The sequence below is a fragment of the Salvelinus sp. IW2-2015 genome, linkage group LG17, assembly GCF_002910315.2.
Source record: "Salvelinus sp. IW2-2015 linkage group LG17, ASM291031v2, whole genome shotgun sequence".
In the NCBI taxonomy this organism is placed as follows: Eukaryota; Metazoa; Chordata; class Actinopteri; order Salmoniformes; family Salmonidae; genus Salvelinus; species Salvelinus sp. IW2-2015.
This window is the reverse complement of record NC_036857.1, coordinates 20,199,326-20,218,489: the sequence shown is the minus strand read 5'-3', so window position 1 is coordinate 20,218,489 and position 19,164 is coordinate 20,199,326. Positions and strand designations below refer to the sequence as shown.

General features: G+C 40.1%; 1 protein-coding gene across 1 annotated transcript in view; it reads right to left on the bottom strand.

Annotated features, from left to right (window-relative positions):
* LOC111977225 (metabotropic glutamate receptor 4-like) overlaps nucleotides 1-19,164 on the bottom strand; it is a 309,721-nt gene that overhangs the window by 22,304 nt on the left and 268,253 nt on the right. The window contains exon 7 of the mRNA XM_024006595.1: nucleotides 2,610-2,810. Coding sequence (XP_023862363.1) covers nucleotides 2,610-2,810 — 201 coding nt within the window. The remainder of the gene's footprint in view (nucleotides 1-2,609; nucleotides 2,811-19,164) is intronic.

Here is a 19,164-nt window from a genome sequence, read left to right as displayed (position 1 = left end):
ATCCACCTGTGGTAAATTCAATTGATTGGACATGATTTGGAAACACACCTGTCTATATAAGGTCCAACAGGTGACAGTGCATGTCAGAGCAAAAACCAAGCCATGAGGACAAAGGAATTGTCTGTAGAGCTCCGAGACAGGATTGTGTCGAGGCACAGATCTGGGGAAGGGAATCAAAAAAGTTGTGAAGCATTAAATGTCGCCAAGAACACAGTGGTCTCCATCATTCTTAAATGGAAGAAGCTTGGAACCACCAAGAATCTTCCTAGAGCTGGCCATGCGGCCAAACTGAGCAATCGGGTGAGAAGGGCCTTGGTCAGGGAGGTGACCAAGAACCCGATGGTCACTCTGACAGAGCTCCAGAGTTCCGCTGTGGAGATGGGAGAACCTTCCAGAAGGACAACCATCTCTGCAGCACTCCACCAATCAGGCCTTTATGGTAGAGTGGTCAGACGGAAGCCACTGCTCAGTAAAAGGCACATAACAGCCTGCTTGGAGTTTGCCAAAAGGCACCTAAAGGACTCTCAGACCATGAGAAACAAGATTCTCTGGTCTGATGAAACCAACACTGTACTCTTTGGCCTGAATTCCAAGCGTCACATCTGGAGGAAACATGGCACCATCCCTACGGTGAAGCATGGTGGTGGCAGCATCATGCTGTAGGGATCTTTTTCAGCGGCAGGGACTGGGAGACTAGTCAGGATCGAGGGAAAGATTAACCGAGCAAAGTACAGAGACATCCTTGATGAAAACCTGCTCCAGACCACTCAGGACCTCAGACTAGGGAGAAAGGTTCACCTTCCAACAGGACAACGACCCTAAGCACACAACCAAGACAACGCAGGAGTGGCTTCGGGACAAGTCTCTGAATGTCCTTGAGTGGCCCAGCCAGAGCCCGGACTTGAACCCGATCGAACATCTCTGAAGAGACCTGAAAATAGCTGCGCAACGACGCTCTCCATCCAACCTGACAGAGCTTGTGAGCATCTGCAGAGAAGAATGGGAAACTCCCCAAATACAGATGTGCCAAGCGTGTAGCATCATACCCAAGAATACTTCAGGCTGTAATCGCTGCCAAAGGTGCTTCAACAAAGTACTGAGTAAATGGTCTGAATACTGATGTAAATGTGACATTCAGTTGTTGTATATTTATTTAGTTTGCTAACTTTTCTAAAAACCTGTTTTTGCTTTGTGTGTGAATTGATGAGGAAAAAAAGTGATTTACATTTTTTGTTTAAATAAGGCTGTAACGTAACAAAATGTGGAAAAAGTCAAGGGGTGTGAATACTTTCCGAATGCACTGTACGAATAGAATCATCTTGTAAGGGAATAATGCACATTCCTAGTTGGTATGCCTACTCAATATACACTCTATCGTTGTCTCTTTTTGTGCAGAACATTATAAGCAGTGCATCAGAGCCCTATGATAAGCCAGCCCTCCCATTATGCGGTTCAGCTTTTCTATTCTGCCCCTACAGCTCTCTCTTCCATTCTTCAACTGGATTGTGCCTCCCTCTAGGATCACACCACACCTCCATCCAAACAGGGCATTCATTACCATATAATTAGCTCTAAGAGAGGGTCTGAGTTGTCTGTGGGTGTCAGAATGCACGTGTTGCATTACGCCTGATTGCCTGAACTGTGTCACTCTGACATTCTGCTCACTTATAATTAGCAGCACCTTATTAGAACAGATGAAAGTGACATCAGACAGAGACCATACTCTAAAGTAGCCTAGCAGGCCAATGAGTCACAGTCACACGGTTGGTTATTAGGCAATCTGAGTTTGTCCTTCCTTGAAATTTCAACACGGATGAAGACTGGAGTTGCGGTTGTCCCTTTGAGGTTTATAAAATGAGTATGACAGTGTGGGCGCCATTTTCTGTCAGAAAATGCAGCAATAATTAGCATTGCAACTTTTACAATTGATCTTTAATGGATCTACAAACTAATACTAACCAAGCTTTACATAGTGTGGCTGACTGTAATCAAATGTCCACTTTCTCTTTTTTACCTTACACCACAACTGTAAGGTATTTTTCTTMAAACATGTTCCATTAAAGCAGCACACTTGTATGTTTTCCCCACTTTTACTGCAGTATACTACAGTGTAGTGTACCTCCGCTTCAAATGCTTCTCCGGCAGCAGAGGTTCCATAAAAATGCAGATGAGTTCTCTGAACTGAGTAACAGTAAGCTTGTAATAATCGGTTTGTACGCAAGCACTGCAGTCTGCTTTTGCTTTCATGTTTTCTTAACTGATTATTTAGGGGAGGCATTTTTCATGCTGCTCTCTGGAAGACTGGGGTATTTCAGTTGGCCGTAGAACCACATTGTTTCTTTCATTACGGTTTGTTTTCAAAATAATTACACTCGTAAGACACATCATTCAAGTAAATGTGGTGGGAAGAACAAAGCTGGCGTTTCAAAGTCTGTTTCAATTGATAAAGCGGCTTTACAAATGTATGGTGTAAGGCTTTGTCTTACAGACAAGAGATGTAGGAAATGCTGATGCCTTTGCTAATGTGTTAATTTGTATCGTTTTTGTTTGTGTATCTGCATCCTTGCATATGTTCACGGGTGTTTGCTGTTTGCATTACAAAGACAAACCTGTAAAGTTGACGTTGCGAATGAACTTGAGCAACATGGTTCCATTGATGGTTTCCATTTTGGAGCAGAGGCCCACTTTCCCTGGACAGAGCTCCTTATGCATGTTGTGTAAAGCGTGAGCCATGGCGTAAACTGCATCAACCACAAACTGGACCTTCCCCTCCTGCTCATAGGACGAGTCCTTCCCGATCCGCTCGTGGTCTAAAGGGACACCAAAATAAAAGCCACTGTTAAATTCAATCATTATACAGTAGCATAACCCTCATGTAATAACATCTAGTCCAAAGACAATAAACACACTTCTGTATTACAGTGAATATATCCCATTGTCTGCTGTACAACTCAAATTATAGTTCCCTTGAGACTAAAAATATAAATTTCTAACAAATATATTTATTTTTGGATAGGCTCCTTTGATATAGAATGAAAACATGACCGACCGACAGGTCTTGTTCATCTGCTTTGTTCTACTATTCATCAGAGGTTTGTTAGTCAAGGCAAGAGTATGTGTTGGAGGAGTGGAGGACGACTGGAAGACAGAGCAAGACAGGCTTAATCATTCTTTAGTATTAATGCAATTAGTTATGACAGGTGTATATTAATCATAGCCGAGGTTGTTTCAATGCTTTGGAAATGTGTTAATCACCAAGTAAGGTTTCAATTAACATCCTGGTCCTGCAATTAGCTGCTGCCTTGTCAGCGCGTTGGCATGGAGAGAGTGACACTGGGACACTCCACTGGCCTATAATCAGCTGGTCTTAGCTATTATTACAGCACAAGTGAGAAGGAAAAATCATAACCACCAGCCAAGTTGGGGGCATTGGGTCTGACTGCTCTATATAAGTGAGTTGTGATTCCGTACAGAGGCAGGACTATAGTCTAGACTCTATATTATCAGTATGCTAGACCAGAGGTTTTAGCCATTGAGAGGAGTCTGATTAAAACGATATTGGATGGAAAATGGTGAAAAATGCACAACATTTTTCTTGAAACTTCCAACATAGAAATGCTTCCAAAAAGAACTTACTGAAACGTGTTACAAATGATGGAGTCATCCATGATTCACCAAATTATATTTTGAAAGAGGAAATATTTAAGCATTTGTTTTCTTTTCAGTCTCCTCCATTTCCACTGTATTACTGTAAGAATTTTTTACTAATAATAATAATAAATGTAAAATTAACAGAATTACAGAAAGAATATTTTCAGTCTGGAAAAAAACAGGACTTGATGGTATACCAATAGAGGTATATCAGACCTTTTTTGATATACTCAAAGATCCATTATTAGCATGTTTTAATTACTCCTAAAAAATGATACTTTCAGGTACTCAACAAGAAGGTCTGATTTCATTACTTCTAAAACAGGACCCAGGTGGTAAGTATAAAGATCCAATCCATTTAAAAAACTGGAGGCCTCTTACACTTCAATGTTGCGATGCAAAAATCCTGGTGAAACACAGGCCTGGTCTTCATAGCAGATTTTGAAAAGACGTTTGATAAAGTACGACTAGAATATAAATATAAATGTCTGGGTTACATTCATTTTGGTGAATCTCTTATACAATGGGTTAAAGTTATGTACAGGAACCCCAGATGTAAAACAGTAAATAATGGTTACTTCTCAGAAAGTACTGAGCTTTTATGAGGAGTAAAACAAGGCTGTCCGTTGTCTCCATTTCTATTTATTATGGCCATTGAAATGCTAGCTATTAAAATTAGATCCAACAAGAACATCAAGGGGTTAAAAATCCAGGGAATAAAGACAATGTGTCAATGTATGCCGATGTCTCAAGTTTTTTCTTAAGTCCACAATCTGGTTCCCTGCACAGTCTCATTGAAGATCTTGATCACTTTTCTTGCCTCACTGGACTAAAACCTAATTATGACTAGTGTGTCATGTTATATATTGGATTGCTAAAAGACTGTCACGACTTCTGCCGAAGTCGTTGCCTCTCCTTGTCCGGGCGGTGTTCGGCGGTCGACGTCACCGGCCTTCTAGCCATCATCGATCCATTTTTCATTTTCCATTGGTTTTGTCTTGTCTTCCCACACACCTGTTGTCAATCCCATTCATTACCTGTTGTGTATTTAACCCTCTGTTTCCCCTCATGTGTTTGTCAGAGATTGTTTTATGTCAAGTGTTGATTCTTGGTGTATAGGTGCGCGACGGGTCCTCGTACCCATGTTTATTTTATGTATGTATATTTTCGTGTTTGGAGCATGTTATGTGGACATTTATTAAAAGTCTTCGTTTAACTCTCCTGCGCCTGACTTCCCTGCCACCTATACACACGACGTTGACAAAGACACAGTGTTTCCACTACCTTGTAGTTTACCAATAAAATGGGTGGATGGTGAAGTAGACATACATGGTGTTCACATCTCAAAAAATATAAATGAACTTTGCATTTAGTTTGCAAAAATAGATAAGATTCTGCAACCATCGAGAGGTAAATCACAATGATTAACTTCTGGGTCCTATCACAGTTTACTTACTTACTAATGGCACTGCCTACTCCAGACGACTCGTTTTTTAAACCATTTGAGCAAAACAATATGTAATTTTATTTGGAATGCTAAGCCAGACAAAATTAATGAATTAAAATGAGTTTGGGGGGGGCTAAAATGATTAAATATTAAAGCTTTAAACATCTCAATAAAAGCTTCACTCATACATAAGTTATACTTAAATCCAAAATGGTTCTCCAGTAGATTATTAAGAAAGGCTCATCCGTTGGTCAAAAATGGCCTTTTTGCCTTTATACAGATTACAATTTCTCATTCCGACTAATTGAAAATTAAATTTTGTTTAAAGTATCGCCCTTTCTTAAACAAGCTATGCAAAGCTGTTTACAATTTCAGTTTTATCCTCCAGAAAAGATAGAACAAATATTAGTACAAATGTTATGGTTAAACTCAAATATACGGACTAATAAAAAAACGTTATTTATGCAACAAAAAAAAAGGTATTATATTTATTAATGATATTATGAATATAAACAGTGGAGTTGTCACATGTGAAGCTATCGAAAATATATGGGAATGTCTGCTCAATCCAAAATTATAACCAACAGATTGCAGCAATACCACAAAAGTGGAAGAGAGTGGAAAAGGGAGAAGTCAGGGAACTTGTTTGGCTGCCATATATTAACGATACAATTGTCTGAAAGGAATTGGCATAAATAGACAAATATACCAGTTTCATTTGAGGACAAAAATGTTGACAGCTGCGCCATACAGGTTGCAAAATAAATGGGAAGAGATTTTCGATGTACCGATTCCATGGAACATGGTTTTATGAACTGGTACAAAAAAACACTTGATTCAAACTTCAAGTTTTTCAATTTAAATTATTATAKKACATTTTTGCCACCAACAGAATGCTATACAGTGGCAAGAAAAAGTATGTGAACCCTTTGGAATTATGTGGATTTCTGCATAAATTGGTAATCAAATTTGATCTGATCTTTATCTAAGTCACAACAATAGACAAACATAGTATGCTTAAACTAATAACACAGAAATGATTGTATTTTTCTTGTCTATATTGAACACATCATTTAAACATTCCCAGTGTAGGTTGGGAAAAGTATGTGAACCCCTAGGCCAATGACTTCTCCAAAAGCTAATTGGAGTCAGCTAACCTGGAGTCCAATCAATGACACAATATTGGAGATGTTGGTTAGAGCTGCCTTGCCCTATAAATAACACTCACAAAATTTGAGATTGCTATTCACAAGAAGCATTGCCTGATGTGAACCATGGCTCGAACAAAAGAGATAAGATGAAGAATTGTTCACTTGCATAAAGATGGAAAGGGTTACATAAATATCTCTACAAGCCTTGATGTTCATCAGTCCACGGTAAGGCAAACTGTCTATAAATTGAGAAATTTCAGCACTGTTGCTACTTTCCCTAGGAGTGGCCGTCCTGCAAACATGACTGCAAGAGCACAGCACAGAATGCTCAATGAGCTTAAGAAGAATCCTAGAGTGTCATCTAAAGATTTACAAAAATCTCTGGAACACGCTAACATCTCTGTTGACGAGTCTACGATACGTAAAACACTAAACAAGGATGGTGTTCATGGGAGGACACCACGGAAGAAGCCGCTGCTGTCCCAAAAAAACATTGCTGCAAGTCTGAAGTGCACCTGGATGTTCCACAGCGCTACTGACAAAATATTCTGTGGACAGATGAAACTACAGTTGAGTTGTTTGGAAGGAACACACAACACTGTGTGTGGAGGAAAAAAGGCACAGCACACCAACATCAAAACCTCATCCCAACTGTAAAGTATGGTGGAGGGAGCATCATGGTTTGGGGCTGCTTTGCTGCCTCAGGGCCTGGACAGCTTGCTATCGTCGACGGAAAAATGAATTCCCAAGTTTATCAAAACATTTTGCAGGAGAATGTTAGGCTATCTGTCCACGAATTGAAGCTCAACAGAAGTTGAGTGATGCAACAGGACAACAACCCAAAACACAGAAGTAAATCAACAACAGAATGGCTTCAACAGAAGAAAATACGCCTTCTGGAGTGGCCCAGTCAGTGTCTTCTGGAGTGGCCCAGTCACTGACCTCAACCCGATGGAGATGCTGTGGCATGACCTCAAGAGAGCAGTTCACACCAGACATCCAAACAATATTGCTGAACTGAAATAGTGTTGTAAAGAGGAATGGTCGAAAATTTCTCCTGACCGTTGTGCAGGTCTGATCCGCAACTACAGAAAACATTTGGCCAGGTTATTGCTGCCAAAGGAGGGTCAACCAGTTATTTAATCCAAGGGTTCACATACTTTTTCCACCCTGCACTGTGAATGTTTACACGGTGTGTTCAATAAAGACATGAAAACATATCATGTTTGTGTGTTAGTTTAAGCAGACTGTGTTTGTCTATTGTTGTGACCTAGATGAAGATCAGATCAAATTTTATGACCAATTCATGCAGAAATCCAGTTATTTCCAAAGGGTTCACATACTTTTTCTTGCCACTGTATATATGGGGCATACAACAATCTCAGCTCTGTATATTTTGCTGCGAAGAGACAGAATCTGTCACGCCCTGGCCTTAGTTATCTTTGTTTTCTTTATTATTTTAGTTAGGTCAGGGTGTGACATGGGGGATGTTTGTGTGTTTTTGTCTAGTCGGGGGTGTTTGTAGTGTCTAGGGGGTTTTGGTAGAGTTTATGGTGTTGTGTTCAGTGTAGGTGTCTAGGTATGTCTATGGTTGCCTGAGTGGTTCTCAATCAGAGACAGCTGTCTATCGTTGTCTCTGATTGGGAGCCATATTTTAGGCAGCCATAGGCTTAGACAGGTTGTGGGTAATTGTCTATGTCTAAACGTTAGTAGCTTGTGTCTGCACTTTCGTTTTGTAGCGTCACGGTCGTTTTTTGTTAGTTTGTAAAAGTGTTTCGTTTCGTGTTCATCTTCTCTCAATAAAAAGGAAGATGTATTCGTATCACGCTGCGCCTTGGTCCACTCTTTCACCAGAAGACGATCGTGACAGAATCACTAGATCATATATTCTGGTATTGCCCCTACGTAGCTTGTTTCTGGTAACAGGTTGAGGAATGATTTTTTTTWAAATCACAACATTCACTTAAAATAGCAGTGTTGGGACATTTGGAAAGGCACAGTCAGTCAACAAATAATACTCGAAAGAAAGGGTTTTATCTTTAGCTCACAATCTGTGGATACTATATGATTAGAAACGTTCAAAATGTACAGTTGAAGTCAGAAGTTTACATACACCTTAGCCAAATACATTTAAATTCAGTTTTTCACAACTCCTGACATTTAATTCCAGTAAAAATTCCCTGTTTTAGGTCAGTTAGGATCACCACTAAATTTTAAGAATGTGAAATGTCAGAATAATAGTAGAGAGAATGATATATTTTAGATTTGATTTATTTCTTCACATTCCCAGTGGGTCAGACGTTTACATACACTCAATTAGTATTTGGTAGCATTGCCTTTAAATTGTCTAACTTGGGTCAAACGTTTTGGGTAGCCTTCCACAAGCTTCCCACAATAATTTGGGTGAATTTTGGCCCATTCCTCCTGACAGAGCTGGTGTAACTGAGTCAGGTTTGTAGGCCTCCTTGCTCGCACACACTTTTTCAGTTCTGCCCACACATTTTCTATAGGCTGGAGGTCAGGGCTTTGTGATGGCCACTCCAATACCTTGACTTTGTTGTTCTTAAGCCATTTTGCCACAACTTTGGAAGTTATGCTTGGGTCATTGTCCATTTGGAAGACCCATTTGCGACCAAGCTTTAACTTCCTTACTGATGTCTTGAGATGTTGCTTCAATATATCCACAGAATTGTCCTTCCTCATGAAGCCATCTATTTTGTGAAGTGCACCAGTCCCTCCTGCAGCAAAGCACCCCCACAACATGATGCTGCCACCCCCGTGCTTCACAGTTGGGATGATGTTCTTCGGCTGCAGGCCTCCCCTTTTTCCTCCAAACATAACGATGGTCATTATGGCAAAACAGTTCTAATTTGTTTCATCAGACCAGAGGACATTCTCCCAAAAGTACGATTTTTGTACCCATGTGCAGTTGCAAACCGTAGTCTGGCTTTTTTATGCGGTTTTGGAGCAGTGGCTTCTCCTTGCTGAGAGGCCTTTCAGGTTATGTCGATATAGGACTCGTTTTACTGTGGATATAGATAATTTGTACCCGTTTCCTCCAGCATTTGCACAAGGTCCTTTGCTGTTGTTCTGGGATTGATTTGCACTTTTCACACCCAAAGTACGTTCATCTCTAGGAGACAGAACGTGTCTCCTTCCTGAGCGTATGACGGCCTGTGTGGTCCATGGTGTTTATACTTTCGTACTATTGTTTGTACAGATGAACGTGGTATCTTCAGGCGTTTGGAAATTGCTCCCAAGGATGAACCAAACTTGTGGAGGTCTACAATGTTTTTTCTGAGGTCTTGGTGATTTCTTAGATTTTCCCATGATGTCAAGCAAGAGGCACTACGTTTGAAGGTAGGCCTTGAAATACATCCACAGGTACACCGTCCAATTGACTCAAATGATGTCAATTAGCCTATCAGAAGCTTCTAAAACCATGACATAATTTTCTGGAATTGTCCAAGCTGTTTAAAGGCACAGTCAACTTAGCGTATGTAAACTTCTGACCCACTGGAATTGTGATACAGTGACTTATAAGTGAAATAATCTGTCTGTAAACAATTGTTGGAAAAATTACTTGTGTCATGCACAAAGTAGATGTCCTAACCGACTTGCCAAAACTATAGTTTGTTAACAAGACATTTGTTGAGTGGTTGAAAAACAAGTTTTAATGACTCCAACATAAGTGTATGTAAACTTCCGACTTCAACTGTATGTAAAACATCACAGCACAATTGAAAAAATATATGGCACATGGAATCCAAACGAGGGTGGTCTATGGTGATAGGTGGGATGGGCTGAGAGTGGCGGGATGAAAGAGCTTATGTTTGGTAATGTATCTATGTGATTGCTTTATTGAAAAGTACCATATATGCTAAATGTATATGAAAACATGTACAGTTCCAGTCAAAAGTTGACAACTACTCATTCAAGGATTTCTTTATTTATATTATTTTCTACATTGTAGAATAAAAGTGAAGACATCAAAACTATGAAATAACACATATGGAATAATGTACGTAGTAATGTAGTAACCACAAAAGTGGTTACATATTTTTTTTATATATTTGAGATTCTTCAAAACAGCCGGCCTTTGCCCCTTGGCTTTCTCTCAACCAGCTTTCACCTGGAATGCTTTTCCAACAGTCTTGAAGGAATTGACACATATGCGGAGCACTTGTTGGCTGCTTTTCCTTCACTCTGTGGTCCAACTCATCCTAAACCATCTCAATTGGGTTGCGGTTGGGTGATTGTGGAGGCCGGGTCATCCGATGCAGCACTCCATCACTCTCCTTCCTGGTCAAATAACCCTTACACAGCCTGAGGGTGTGTTGGGTCATTGTCCTGTTGAAAAACAAATGATAGTCCCACTAAGCTTAAACCATATGGGATGATTTATCACTGCAGAATGCTGTGGTAGCCATGCTGGTTAAGTGTGTCTTAAATTCTAAATGAATCACGAACAGTGTCACCAGGAAAGCACCCCCACACACCTCCTCCATGCTTCACGGTCGGGACCACACATGCGGAGATCATCCGTTAACCTACTCTGCATCTCACAAAGACACGGCGGTTGGAACCAAAAATCAAAAATAAGGACAGATTTCCACAAGTCTTATGTCGATTGCGCGTGTTTCTTGGCCCAAGCAAGTATCTTCTTATTGGTATCCTTTAGGAGTGTTTTCTTTGCATCAATTCGACAATGAAGGCCTGATTCTGTGACGTGGTAAGGTTGGTCCTGGTGCAGAAAAGAGACCAGACGAGGAATCAGTGGTTAAGGATAAACATAATACTTTACTGCGATACAGTAGCTGCAGGATCACAGGACGCTTGAAAACCCAACAACCACTAAGTCTCAAAAACTCACTCAGGAAATGACCACACATGGTAAACAATTCAAGGACCACAGAAAACACACCTCTTTTAACAGGGACAAAATCATGAAATAATAAAGACACACCTGAGTCAAATAAAAGTCTCTAGGGCGGTCTGTGCCGCACTCTGGTGCCAGGAGGAACAATGACAGATTCACACAGTCTCCTCTGAACAGTTGATGTTGAGATGTGTCTGTTACTTGAACTATGTGAAGCATTTATTTGGACTGCAATTTCTGAGGCTGGTAACTCTAATGAACTTATCCTCTGCAGCAGGGGTAACTCTGGGTCTTCCTTTCCTGTGGCGGTCCTCATGAAAGCCAGTCTCATCATAGCGCTTGATGGTTTTTGCGACTGCACTTGAAGAAACGTTAAAAGTTCTTGAAATGTTCCGCATTGACTGACCTTCATGTCTTAAAGTAATGATGGACTGTTGTTTCTCTTTGCTTATTTGAGCTGTTATTGCCATAATATGGACTTGGTCTTTTACCAAATAGGYCTATCTTCTGTATACCACCCCTACCTTGTCACAACACAACTGATTGGCTCAAACGCATTAAGAAGGAAAAAATGTACAAAAATTAACAAGGCACACCTGTTAATTGAAATGCATTCCAGACTACCTCATGAAGCTGGTTGAGAGAATAATAAAAAAAAAAAGGAATTTTGTGAAGCCTAATGACAGAAACTAAGGAAGAACAAAAGCTTATAACTGTTCACTCAGCTCCGGTAAAATAGTCAACAACAAAATAATCTCCTTGCTGTTGTTGATGTAGCCATCACTAGCCTTACATTAATGATTGGCCCAGCGTCGTCCGGTTTATGGTTTGGCTGGGGTAGGCCATCATTGTAAATAAGAATTTGTTCTTAATTAACTGACTTGCCTAGTTAAATAAAACTTAAATAAAAAATAAATCAATAAAAAATGAATAGATAGTTACTCTTTTTGGCCTACTGCTAAAACAGAACATGTCTACAAAGGCAAGGACATCAGTGGATTAGAAGTCACATTCAGACTCTAACAACACCACTAAACAGGAGCCCCATCTGGCTCTTGTATCTGTAATTATTATTTCAATATTAAAAAGTGTTTTTACCTCCCTGGGGATTGAATTATGTCATCTATAAGACATGCTGAACAAAGTTTAACAGGATTGAAACCATTATCAGACCGATGCAATGAGTTGAGTCATATAGCTAATATGAACACTGTCACAGCACACATTTTAATAAATGTCAGTGAAGATCATTAAAAGTAGCATCCTTGCCCCGTAAAATCATTAGCGGAGAACCAGAGTTTGGAGGAACTAGCGAGGGGAGTAGGATATGGGCAACGTGTAAAGGCACTGACAGCTGATCCTTAAGGTACTGTAACAGATCCCATCTGCCACTCTTTTATCCTGCATGATCAATTTCTCATCATGCGATTCAGGTAAAATCAACAGGATCTACGTCCTCTGAGACAGTACAAACACTCCTAGTCAATTTAAGGATTTTGTCAGATTGCTAACTGAGATTCTCATTGCTTGATGTTTATTGCTCGTGGAATTAAATGAGTAGACTGGATAACCTCTCAGAATCATGCTTGAGATAAAGTGGAAGATTGGGGGGAGAAAATATATAGTACTATTTTTCATAGAATTTCTACTAAACTTTACCCATGGCCATGCCTCTGTAAGTATGTGAAAGTACATGTATTGTACATTCATACTGTCATATTCAGACTTACCAAATCCCTCCTTGCAAGTGATACAGGGGGAGGCAACATTTGACATAATCAGTATAGTTCTCTCATGTCCATTTGGAAAGTGGTCTCTGTGCCAGGAGCCAGACGTCATCCCTGATGAATGGGAGGGACCTTGTCACATATTACTCTTGCATTCGGTAAGTAAGGACTCTACTGCCCAGTGTTGACGGCTGTAATAAAAATCAACAGCCAGTGCCATCTAGGGGATGACCTCTCTGCCCACTTCTCCCCCTTTTCCTCTCCCTTCAGACCCATGCTCCAGTTCCAGCTCCAGGTCTAACTCTCTCATCTCACTTTGTCTCTTATTGCCTAAACCACTGGTTCCCCAAATGTAAACAAGACATAGAATGTATAATAGGATGAAGAAAAACAGGATGGAGTAATTGATAAAGTTGCTCAGCGTTTTGTTTTACATGGCCATTTCTTATCTAAACATAAGTACTTAATGTTAACAAATGCTGGCTGTGAACAGATATATATATATWTTTTTTTCTCTTGCTGCTTCTATATGCAGTCTGAATCTGTATTTGCCCAGGCTTGGAGAAGCAATTTAACATCTCTGACAAGACTTTGAATGCTTGAATAAAAAATGTCCAGTTATGGTCCTGTACTTGTTTGCCACTGGTATACCAATCATAAGAGAACACACACGCACACACACAAACCCACACATACCTACCTCAGTTGTGGTAAATATTTTCACATTAATGGGACGAATAATTTTAAATCCCAGGATGAGGAGGCTCTGATCACTGAACAGGGTTTTGCTGCTCATTTGCGGCAATAAATTACATTCCCCAAAGGTTTCGCATATTAAGTCTTCTTTTGTTTTTCCTTCACCGAAATGCACTCGAAATGCATTGCAGATGAGTTGAGCATCATAGAAGTTTTGGGCTGCTAGCATCATATCCACTGCCGACAATGGTCCTATACCAGCTTGTCCACAGTGGTTGTGGGTGCCTGCTAGCTGCTGCTCAAAATTAAACAATATATTTTTCACTGATCATGAAGTCACATCTAACCCAGCGTATTATGCATTTTCTTGTATCAAACAAAACCATTATGCACAGCTTTACAATAATTTCACCTGGATGAATACACCGTTGACACTCTCTTGCCTGCATATAAAATACAGCACTTCAAAGAAATTAACAATGTGTGCTAGATTGGGAAGGTTTGAACAGGTTGAGACAATCTGCTCTCCTCGTAGTGGGCTGACATTTATTGGATGTTAAAGGAAGAAAAGAAGAAGGCTGAATACTAGGTTTGACGTGCTGCCTGGCAGACTGGAGAGTGCCTGCTGTGAAACTTTTGTGTCTTTGTATTGTTAATCCAGGGACAGCATCAAGGTGGGCCTTGAGAGTTTGAAAGAAAAAGAGGAGTCAGAAGAGGCCAGGTGATGTGTGAGCATACAGATGTAGGATCTTCATTTGAGCCAGTTAGCTACAGCAAGAAAATATTCCTGCAGCAACAGGAAATGTGAATTAATATATGGATTATAATTAATGGACTTTTTCGGTTTGAAATCAGGTCTGAAATTTAAAAGTGGAAATTACAAACTTCAGAAGCATTTTAAAATCTTTATAAAGTTTTAAATTGCATTCAGGAAAGTTCTCCTGCAACTGGTTGATGAAATTAAGATTCTACATTTGTACACACATAATTCCACTGAATGAAGGCTGATGTATTTTGATACATGATTAATTTGCTCTGAGACAGGCTATAAATATATAGGGGTTCCTAATGTTTTGTACACTCAGTGTATATACATATATACATATATACACTACCGTTCAAAAGTTTGGGGTCACTTAGAAATGTCCTTGTTTTTGAAAGAAAAGCAACATTTTTGTCCATTAAAATAACACAAATTGATCAGAAATACAGTGTAGAACAAGAACAAGAATAGACTGACGAGTTTCAGAAGAAAGGTCTTTGTTTCTGGCCATTTTGAGCCTGTACTCAAACCCACAAATGCTGACGCTCCAGATACTCAACTAGTCTAAAGAAGGCCAGTTTTATTGCTTTTTTAATCAGTACCACAGTTTCAGCTGTGCTAACATAATTGCAAAGGGTTTTGTAATGATCAATTAGCCTTTTAAAATTATAAACTTGGATTAGCTAACAAAATGTGCCATTGTAACATAGGAGTGATGGTTGCTGATAATGGGCCTCTGTACGCCTATGTAGATATTCCATAAAAATTCTGCCGTTTCCAGCTACAATTGTCATTTACAACATTAACAATGTCTACACTGTATTTCTGATCAATTTTATGTCATTTTAATGGACAGAAAATGAGCTTTTCTTTCAAAAACAAGGACATTTCTAAGTGACCCCAAACTTTTGAACGGCAGTGTATATACAATATATATAAACACAGCAAAATATATAAACACAGCAAATATATATATAAACACAGCAAAAAAAGAAACGTCCCTTTGTCAGGACCCTGTCCTTCAAAGATAATTCGTAAAAATCCCAAAACTTCACAGATCTTCATTGTAAAGGGTTTAAACACTGTTTCCCAAGCTTGTTCAATGAACCATAAACAATTAATGAACATGCACCTGTGGAACGGTCGTTAAGACACTAACAGCTTACAGACGGTAGGCAATTAAGCTCACTGACTCTGAAAAACACCAAAAGAAAGATGCCCAGGGTGCCTGCTCTGCGTGAACGTGCCTTAGGCATGCTGCAAGGAGGCATGAGGACTGCAGATGTGGCCAGGGCAATAAATTGCAATGTCCGTACTGTGAGATGCCTAAGACAGCGCTACAGGGAGACAGGACGGACAGCTGATTGTGCTCGCAGTGGCAGACCACGTGAAACAACACCTGCACAGGATTGGTACATCCGAACATCACACCTGCGGGACAGGTACAGGATGGCAACAACAACTGCCCGAGTTACAACAGGAACGCACAATCCCTCCATCAGAGCTCAGACTGTCCGCAATAAGTTGAGAGAGGTTGGACTGAGGGCTTGTAGGCCTGTTGTAAGGCAGGTCCTCACCAGACATCACCGGCAACAACATCGCCTATGGGCACAAACAGGGAACACATCCTCCTCCCTCATGTGGTACCCTTCCTGCAGGCTCATCCTGACATGACCCTCCAGCATGACAATGCCACCAGACATACTGCTCGTTCTGTGCAGGATTTCCTGCAAGACAGGAGTGTCAGTGTTCTGCCATGGCCAGCGAAGAGCCCGGATCTCAATTCCATTGAACACATCTGGGACCTGTTGGATCGGAGGGTGAGGGCTAGTGCCATTCCCCCCAGAAATGTCTGGGAACTTGCAGGTGCCTTGGTGGAAGAGTGGGGTAACATCTCACAGCAAGAATGAGCAAATCTGGTGAGGTCCATGAAGAGGAGATGCACTGCAGTACTTAATGCAGCTGGTGGCCACACCAGATACTGACTGTTACTTTTGATTTCCCCCCCCTCCCTTTGTTCAGAGACATTATTCCATTTCTGTTAGTCACATGTCTGTGGAACTTGTTCAGTTTATGTCTCAGTTGTTGAATCTTTTTATGGTCATAGAAATATTTACACATGTTAATTTTGCTGAAAATAAACGCAGTTGACAGTGAGAGGACGTTTCTTTTTTTGCTGAGTTTATATATAGTTTACTACGTATGCAGTGCCATAACCTTTTCTTGTCTAAAGAAATACACTGGATTTATAATGTTTTGCATTTTGAAATAATTCAGCAGCGAGAGAGAGAGAGAGAGAGGAGGGTCCTGAACCTATTGTTTACAATACAGTGGTAGCAAATGAAAAGCTTATCCAGCTATGAAGCATATTTTCTGTCTCAGACTGTTTCACTGGAGGTATTACTCCTGTTATGGGCTCTTGACAGTAAGATACTGTATGCAATGAATGTTTTTGAGGATTCCTCTGGTGTTTCTTCTGAAAATGTATTGAGCTAATTGGAAGTCAAAGGCCATTTTAAATAAGCAGTGCTAGTTGGAAGTGTCTATAGTAAAAAAGAGTAGGATGTATCCCTATGCCAAGTTTCAAAACACAACTATACAATTCTAATTAGACTGTCGACTGACTTTGATAAATGCTGATTCCACTGAAGCTAAGGCAGAAACCTACTGTACTGATGTGTTCTCCCTGTATACCCAACAGCTTATGGCCATTGCCTTCTGATGTGGATTTATGCTGTATGTTTCTCAGTAATCATTAGTGGTATACTTTTTACCCCAAGAGAGAGTTTGTTTGTAATTGCTTCTTTAGACTCTAAATTACAGTTTTTTTGTCCCAGAAGGAGAACTATATTGTTGTGTGTTTAAACACTGAAATGGTGTAAAGACGCAGCAGGCAATAAATCCAACCGTCAGAAACCCAACCATTCACCCACCACATAATTTCATGGGGAATATTACATTTTCAAAAGTAGAGCTAAATCAAGCGTGGTATATGAGTGACATCAGTTGTGCATATGGCAGTCGGGAGTCACTCTGCTCTTTCCCCCTAGTAGGTTTGGAACCTTGCACTTGATTGAACATGAAAGGCTGAACATCAAGTGAGCTGGTGCCACCATGGCACTGACTTTGATGTGGAAGGCTGTCATATAGCAGGGTGCTTCTTTCCAATATATCGTTAAGAAGAATTGGCCTCATCTCCCTTAAGCTCAAAACAGACAGACTACAGTTCATGTCATCCTCGCTAAAAAATACATTTTCAGTCATGTTAGGAAACTGTTGCGAGCAATGTCGTGGGCTTGTTCAGTTATTATGCCATAGTGGTTACAAGTAGAATGACTGAACTGCTGACTCCACATTCAATCGTGAGGCCCTTTCTTAACAAGTCAGTTTTTTTCGTCTGAATAATTCGGACAAAAATAAATAACTAGACATAAATACTTGCACGTCTTGTGAATGAATTTATTTATTTCTCTCTGCCTGTTTTTTTGCAAGGCATCATTGCAGCAATATCAATTTAGCCAATGCATCAGAGCTACACTTCGCTCTCGCCATTCAAACTTCCCCACCAGTTCATTGCCAACACTGTAGCCTATTTTATAGCCATTCAGCAATCAAGATGATTTTACACCATAATTTGCAAATAAATTCATTAAAAATCCTACAATGTGATTTTCAGGATTTTTTTTTCTCATTTTGTCTGTCATAGTTGAAGTGTACCTATGATGAAAATTACAGGCCTCTCTCATCTTTTTAAGTGGGAGAACATGCACAATTGGTGGCTGACTAAATACTTTTTTGCCCCACTGTACGTGCTTATAGTTTGTCCACTTTATTATCCAGCGATTGTAAGTTGGCCAATAGTACCAATAGCAAAGGCAGATTAGCCACTCGTCGCCGGATCCTCACAAGGCACCCCAATCTCCTTCCGCAAAACCTACGTCTCTTTCTCCTACGAATGACCGGGATGAGGGCCTGTTCGGGTGTCTGGAGTAAATCCCTATCGTCTGACTCATTAAAGAAAAATTCTTTGTCCAATTCAAGGTGAGTAATTGCTGTTCTGATGTCCAGAATCTCTTTTCAGTCATAAGAGACAATAGCAGCAACATTACATGCAAAATAAGTTACAAACAATTTGAAAAAACAAACAAAATAGCATGGTTGGTTAAGAGCCCATAAAATGGCATCCACCGCTCCAGCGCAATTCGTAACATATTGTACGCTTAGTACATTTGTAACATATAATATGAATTGTAAGTTGTGACATATCATACGAAATGGGTGATGGACATCCACAAATTAATACATACCATACAAAACATAACATATCATACTAAATGGAGTGTCTCAGATTTACATACAGAATAATAAGAATTCTCTGAGACCAGGATGCAACAAGTTAGAAGTTAGTACTGTAAATTAATGCAACGACTTGTATAGCCTATATATTAGGCTATATAGTATAGGCCTGCTAAAGTGAATTTGGGTGTCAACCTAACAAATTAAACTATAGCAAGTGCATCGGTGATGTTGTACCCACAGCGTCTAATAAAACATTCCCCAACCAGAAACCGTGGATTGATGGCAGCATTCGCGCAAAACAGAAAGCACGAACCACTGCTTTTAATCAGTGCAAGGTGACCGAAACATGACCGAATACAAACAGTGTAGCTATTCCCTCCGCAAGGCAATCAAACAAGCTAAGCGTCAGTATGGAGACAAAGTAGAGTCGCAATTCAACAGCTCAGACATGAGAGGTATGTGGCAGGGTCTACAGTCAATCACGGACTACAAAAGAAAAACTAGCCCCGTCGCGGACCACGATGTCTTGCTCCCAGACAGACTAAACAACT